This window comes from Salminus brasiliensis, chromosome 14 (assembly GCF_030463535.1).
Source record: "Salminus brasiliensis chromosome 14, fSalBra1.hap2, whole genome shotgun sequence".
Classification (NCBI taxonomy): Eukaryota; Metazoa; Chordata; class Actinopteri; order Characiformes; family Bryconidae; genus Salminus; species Salminus brasiliensis.
The window spans coordinates 37,327,373-37,334,872 of NC_132891.1; the positions used below are offsets into that span (position 1 = coordinate 37,327,373).

The 7,500-nt window shown below is 46.4% G+C and overlaps 1 protein-coding gene across 1 annotated transcript in view; it reads right to left on the bottom strand.

Annotated features, from left to right (window-relative positions):
• Positions 1-7,500, bottom strand: part of LOC140577340 (uncharacterized) — a 15,170-nt gene that overhangs the window by 5,443 nt on the left and 2,227 nt on the right. Inside the window, exons 3-7 of the mRNA XM_072697265.1 lie at positions 6,310-6,371; positions 4,804-4,906; positions 4,222-4,307; positions 3,760-3,860; positions 3,160-3,230 (exon numbers count right to left, since the gene is read on the bottom strand). Coding sequence (XP_072553366.1) covers positions 3,160-3,230; positions 3,760-3,860; positions 4,222-4,307; positions 4,804-4,906; positions 6,310-6,371 — 423 coding nt within the window. The remainder of the gene's footprint in view (positions 1-3,159; positions 3,231-3,759; positions 3,861-4,221; positions 4,308-4,803; positions 4,907-6,309; positions 6,372-7,500) is intronic.

A 7,500-nucleotide genomic window follows, 5' to 3' on the forward strand; every position in this document is an offset into this window, starting at 1 on the left:
AAAGAGAGAGAGACAGAGAGAGAGAGAGACAGAGATACAGAGAGAGAGAGACAGAGATACAGAGAGAGAGATACAGTGAGAGAGAGAGAGATACAGAGTGAGAGAGAGAGACAAAGAGAGATACAGTGAGAGAGATACAGAGAGAGAGATACAGAGAGAGAGAGAGAGATACAGTGAGAGAGAGAGAGAGAGAGATACAGTGAGAGAGAGAGATACAGAGAGAGAGAGAGAGACAGAGAGAGAGAGAGAGACAGAGAGAGAGAGAGATACACAGAGAGAGAGAGAGATACAGAGAGAGAGAGAGAGAGATACAGAGAGAGAGAGATACAGAGAGAGAGAGAGAGAGAGAGAGAGACAGAGAGAGAGAGATAGAGAGAGAGATACAGAGAGAGAGAGAGAGAGAGAGACAGAGAGAGAGAGATAGAGAGAGAGATACAGAGAGAGAGATACAGAGAGAGAGAGAGAGACTTTTTTTTTGACTTTTTACACAATCTTTATTACATCAAGCAAAAAAATAAATTATCCCCATTAAAACCCCCCAAACACCCCCCCCTTAAAAAAGAAAAAGAAAAAACAAACAAACAAAAAGACCAAAACAAAAAACAACTGCACACCCCTCCAACCTTCACACACACACACACCCCTCCAACCTTCACACACACACACACACACACACCCCTCCAACCTTCACACATAAACAGCTAACTGATCATCGACCACAGCACACACAGCATCACCAACACACCACACAGTCTGGAACTTCAGCACATCGTTCAGCAGTTTATAATACACAAATTCCGCACTGACGCGAGATCTGACCAGTGCCTTAAACAGCAGCACTGGGTCAGTCACACCTTCCCCTCGAAGGCCATTCCGCCTTGTGAGCCAGACGGACAGTTTAGCCTGTCCAAACAGAAAGTTCAGTAGACAAGACCTCTGACGCTGAGGGACAGAGTAGCGTGGACCCAGTATAAATATGTCCAATGTGAAAGGGACCCCAACCTTCACACACACACCCCTCAGCAAGTCCAGCAGGGGTTCCAGGCGCACGCACCCGGCAAACACATGCTGTACCGTCTCAGGCCTCCTGCAAAACGGACAACCCTCGTCTACATGGGGGTTCAAGTGAGCAACATGCTTGTTAGTGGCCAGAGCCCCGTGGATTATCCTCCACTGCAGGTCCCCAGTTCTTTTGGGCACAGGCAGTTTATACAAAATTCTCCACCTGAAGTGTGCCATGCTGTGCTCACCCAACAGACCCTGCCACCGGTGCTCTCTTACCTCCCTCAAGGCACGAAAATTCCGCATCTTCACGGCCATTCCATACAGTGCCTTGCTACTGATAGTTGAGAACTCACCCAGGCCTGGAGAGGAAAAGGTCAGGAGGTTACCCCTTCCCTCCTGCCAGTCACCAACAGCCGCAGACACTTGTAACCGTGGAAAGGGAGGACGCTCCTCGCTCGGCAGTGGGTCCAGTATTCCTCTGGCCACTGGTGGAAGTGCCTGCTGTAACTGGGTCACAAACCTTTCCAGCAGCCACAATGACTTTACACCAGTCTGCTGAGACAAGAGCTGTGGTGTCTTCCATCCGCCGTTACCTGGAATCAGCATGTGGCCCAACTTACTGACCCCCGCTGACATGAAGCAGTTCCTGAGGCTCTGCGATGAATCTATGCCCAGCCTTATCTCAGGGTTATGAAAGATGGGTTCCTCCTGCATCCAGGGGCCTACTCCCAGTCCTCCATCCCGAGAAAATCTGAACAGTCTCCAGGCCTTTAAAACTGCAGCATAAAAGTTTGAGAGTCCAGCAAGGTGCAATCCTTCCAAGTTCATGAGGAACAACTGGAGGTCCAGCCCCCTACCCCCAGTTCTCCTCAGCAGAGCACATGCAGGCTCCCTCCATTCCACATCATCATGGTAAAGCAGCCTCTGTGCAGCCTTCAGCCTGAAAGCCACAGCTCTACTTTCAAGGTCTACCAGACCGTGCCCGCCCTCATGAGTGGGTAAATAGAGCACTGCAGCCTTCGTCCAGTGATATCCAGTCCAAAAAAAGTCTACTATCGTTCTCTGGACCTCAGGCAGCAGACCAGGTGGAGCATTTAAAACCATCAGTCGGTGCCACAGCGTGGATGCCACGAGGTTATTGATGATCAACACCCTTCCTCGGTATGATACTTGATGGAGCAGCCACTTCCACTTGTCCAGCTTTTGAACAGTCTGCTGTAAAACACCCTCCCAATTCAGCATGACTGCCTCTCCCACACCCAGGTAGACTCCCAGGACCTTCAACCTACGTGTACCCCACACTAGGCCCCCAGGTAGGTTAGGGGGAGTACTGCCCCGTCCACACCACAAGGCTTCACACTTTCTCCAGTTCACTTTACCAGATGATGCCTTCTCGTAACAACTAAGACCGTCCTGCAGTTGTTGGATATCCCTTTCATCCTTTACGATCACAGTGACATCATCAGCATAAGCTGATACAGAAAAGGCCGAAAGGCCACCCCATCCTGAGACTGCGACCCCTTGCACTGTCTTCCTCAATCGTAGCAGTAAAGGTTCAATGGCTAAGGAGTAGAGCTGACCCGATAAGGGGCACCCCTGTCTAATCCCTCGCCTGACCGAGACAGGCCGGCTCAATCCCCCTCCTACCTTAACCAGACAATAAACATTAGAATACAGCAGCTCAACGTAGCTGACGAACTGCTCTCCAAATCCAAAAAGAGAGAGAGAGAGAAAGAGAGAGACAGAGATACAGAGAGAGAGACAGAGAGAGAGACAGAGAGAGAGAGACAAAGAGAGATACAGTGAGAGAGAGAGAGATACAGAGAGAGAGAGACAGAGAGAGATACAGTGAGAGAGAGAGATACAGAGAGAGAGAGAGACAGAGATACAGAGAGAGAGAGAGAGACAGAGAGAGAGATACAGTGAGAGAGAGAGATACAGAGAGAGAGAGAGAGAGAGAGAGAGATACAGAGAGAGAGAGAGAGAGATACAGATAGAGAGACAGAGAGAGATACAGAGAGAGATACAGAGAGAGAGACAGAGAGAGATACAGAGAGAGAGAAAGAGAGAGAGAAAGAGAGAGAGAGACAGAGAGAGAGAGAGAGAGATACAGAGAGAGAGAGAGTCAGAGAGAGAGAGAGAGAGAGAGCTTACTGTGTTCATGATGTTTCCTGCTTGCAGCACCAGGTGGAGAATGGAGTGAAGTTCAGTGCAGCTCAGCAGCTCTACAACATTCAGAATCAGATACGTTCAGGTTCTGATCCAAATCTGCAGACAGTACTGTATACCACAGGAACGGAGGAGGAAGAGGAGTCTCAGGTGGAGAAATGGTGTTAGGGTTAGGGTGTGAGAACAGATTCCTGGTTGGTGTGGCGCAACAGATAACCCCACTACCTGCCAGTGAGCTTCCACACCATGTGAGAGACTGGGGTTTGATTCCTGGTCTGGGTGACTGTGCTGTGCTACACCAATAAGAGTCCCTGGGTAAGACTCCTAACACTACACTGACCTCCTCTGTAATACCAGTAACCTTGTAAGTCGCTCTGGAGAGTTAAAATGTCATAAATGTAAATTCTGTTTCTGGGTTTTTACCAGAGAACTGCAACTAAGGAGATGTTGGTGTGTGTTGGGTTAGTTTGCTATGACCTTTAAACGACAGTGCCGTACACATTGTGTGTGTGTGCTGAAGAGGAGGTGAAGTGATGGTTTAGAAGAAGCAGAGAAAGAGAGACACCATCAGTAAGTGTTGATTACCCCTGGTGGCAGAACGGACAGTGGTAATGTCTTTCTTCAGAGACGAACAGAGAGGAGACAACTCTTCTTTTAGCAGCAGGGCCTCAATACGCAGACTAAACCTGCACACACACACACACACACACAGATATAAACACAGATATTAAAATATATACACACACACAGAGATATAAACACAGATATTAAAATATATACACACACACACAGATATAAACACAGATATTAAAATATATACACACAGATACACACATATAAACAGATATTAAAATATATACACACAGATACACACATATAAACAGATATTAAAATATATACACACAGATACACACACACACACATATAAACAGATATTAAAATATATACACACAGATACACACACACACAGATATAAACACAGATATTAAAATATATACACACAGATACACACACACAAAGTGTGTGTGTGTTTGTGTGTGTGTGTACCTAGGTAAGGCAGTGAGGTGGTACATGAAGGAGTCGGCTGTGGTCAGCTGGGACAGATCTCCACTGTACGCCTGAAGCTTCTCCACCTGTCAGTCCAGCAGAATACCAGATCCAGAGTTCTGAGTTCAGTAACTTTAACACCAAAACACCACTAACACCAGTAACCTCAACACTTACACACACCCAGCACTTACACACACTCAACACACACCTAAACACGCAACACTTTCTACAGTCACAGTAAGGGCAAACGAGACCAATGACAGTCAGGGGGAGGGGTTTAGGGTTAATGTTAAGGTAAAGGTGCACGTATTAGTCACTGTACACTCCGCATTTAATCCATCTGTGGTAGTGAACACACACACACTAGTGAACTAGGGGCAGTGAGTACACACACACCCAGAACTCCAGTGCCCGGGGAACAGAGAGGGTAAAGGGCCTTGCTCAAGGGCTTGCCAAGCCCGGGAATCGAACCCACAACCATGTTATCGATATCCCGGCGCTCTAACCGCTGAGCCACCACTGCCCCCCCTTAAGGGTCTGAGTGATGTCACTGAGATTAGAACCTTGAAGGTTTTTCACCTCTTCAGATTCTGGCAGAAGTTTGAGGAGCTCTCGGAGAGGCTCCGGCCCAAAGACATCACTGTTACCATGGAGAAGATCTTCTACGATGGACTGGTTGGACCTGAAGACACATGAGAAGAAACACACTCAGAAAGAAACACGTATATGAAAAGGAGTGCACACACCAAACACTCCCAAACACACCATACACACCAAACACCCCCAAACACACCATACACACCAAACACTCCCAAACACACCATACACTCCCAAACACACCATACACACCAAACACTCCCAAACACACCAAACACACCAAACACTCTCAAACACACCAAACACTCCCAAACACTCTCAAACACACCATACACACCATACACACCATACACTCCCAAACACACCATACACACCAAACACTCCCAAACACACCAAACACTCTCAAACACACCAAACACTCCCAAACACTCTCAAACACACCATACACACCATACACACCAAACACTCCCAAACACACCATACACACCAAACACTCCCAAACAAATCATACACACCAAACACTCCCAAACACATCATACACACCAAACACTCCCAAACACACAAGCACTCCCAAACACATCATACATACCAAACACTCCCATACACACCAAACAAACCATACACACCAAACACTCCCAAACACACCATACACACCAAACACTCCCAAACACACCAAACACTCTAAAAAACTCTCCAACACACCATAGACACCATACACACCAAACACTCCCAAACACACAAACACTCCCAAACACATCATACATACAAACACTCCCAAACACACCAAACACTCCCAAACACATCATACATACCAAACACTCCCAAACACACGAAACACTCCCAAACACACCATACACACAAACACTCCCAAACACACCATACACACCAAACACTCCCAACATTCCAAACACACCAAACACTCCCAACATACCAAACACTCCCAACATACCAAACACTCCCAACATTCCAAACACTCCCAACATTCCAAACACACAAAACACTCCCAACATTCCAAACACTCCCAACATACCAAACACACCCAGACTCCCAACACTCTGATAGATACCTCAATCAGATCAGTTCTGCTCTCCTGGCCTCGGTGTCCCACATGATCACAAATAAATATTTACAAAATAATATTTACTCCAGTACCTTAGCAGTTCTACTTGTCTCTGTAAGGTCGGGGTGTCTGTAGGCTGTAGTTGTAAAATGTAATAATGAAATAAATAAAGTTGAGAAGAAAGACACCCCTTAAACTGCCTCTGATGTCTGCCTCTCTTTTGTGTTATCCTTGAGAAGGTTTATACATCTTCCCGTCTCCCCCATATTCTTTTTCAATTCCTACACTCAACTTTCAGTCAACAGGGGAACCAGCTAACCAACCTGAGGTAGTTCAGAACCACAGACAAGACGTTTTCCCCACATATGTTTTCTCAGTGAGATTAATGCATTGAAGGCACATTCCTGACTTTAGGGAACTGTACTTACTTTTTAAAGCGTTTGAGGAAAATTGCCACGTTCATGCTCCTCTTAGAATCCAGGATGGTTATCTGAAAGAAGACAAACAGACACTGGGCTTTTAGAAAAGAACATGCTAGCAGGTTATAAAAGAGATAAATCAGGGGGGTGAACTGGGCATGTAGAGTGATCTACAGCCAGATCATCCACCTGTTTCCATCTATACCTGTGTCATGCCTGTCCTAGTTTGGTCACGTTTGTTCCAGTTTTTGTTATGATTCTGTCTCATCCCTAGTTTCTTGTATTTACACCCCTGTGTTTCAAGCTTGCCCTGCTCTGTCCTTGCAAATAGTGCATGTGTCTGTTCTCCTGTCATTGATGTGTTCTGTCAGTCAGCAGTTTTGGTAAAATCAGTGTCCAGTTGGTAACTCGCACTATTCATGTCTTGACAACCTGGTGCTTTGTGCTAAATTAGGAAGATTTTGTTTCAAATAATATAATTCATTAACTTTCACTGACTGGAGAACTTGAGCTCTCCACCCAAATTCACTCAACAGAGGAAACCCTTCCTGTAGTTCAGTACGTACGTAAGGAAGGGAAGGGAGCATCTACTGTCAGCCGCCAGCAGGGGGCCCGGCCAGCAAAGTAGGAAAGCTGGTGGGGTTGGAGCAAAGAACTCCAAGCCCCAGAATTCCCAGCGGTCCAGACCCACCTGTGTGGCACGGTATAAATACACCCAGCCAAACACACTTCCCTGTCGCACCTTTGTAGAGGGGCGAACGGTAACAGTGGGTTTATGTTGTGAACCGAAAAGAGAAAAGTGAACAGTTGTGAACAGAAAAGAAAAAAAGTTTAAGTTGGTAACAGCGAAAAGCTGAAGCAAGAAGAGAAAAGCGTTTGAGTTGCTGTCTTTAGTTTGAGTTAACATCGCTCCTGAGTTTCCTTTGTTTGTTTTCCTGCCGTTTTCTGTGTTGCATATGTTCAGTGTTTATACTGCCCCCCCTCACAGCTGTGGTGGCACAGTAGAAATACACTGAGCTCCCATTAACAGGGTTGGTAGTTCAAGCGCAACAGTCACTAAGCACACACCATAAGAGGTAGTTTCTTTTCATCATAATAAAACAAATTCTGGCTGCACTTGAGTCCAAACCCCACACCGTAACAGTTTAGTTCACAGCCTGACCCACAGTACTCTTAACAGCCAACTTTCACAGTGTTCCT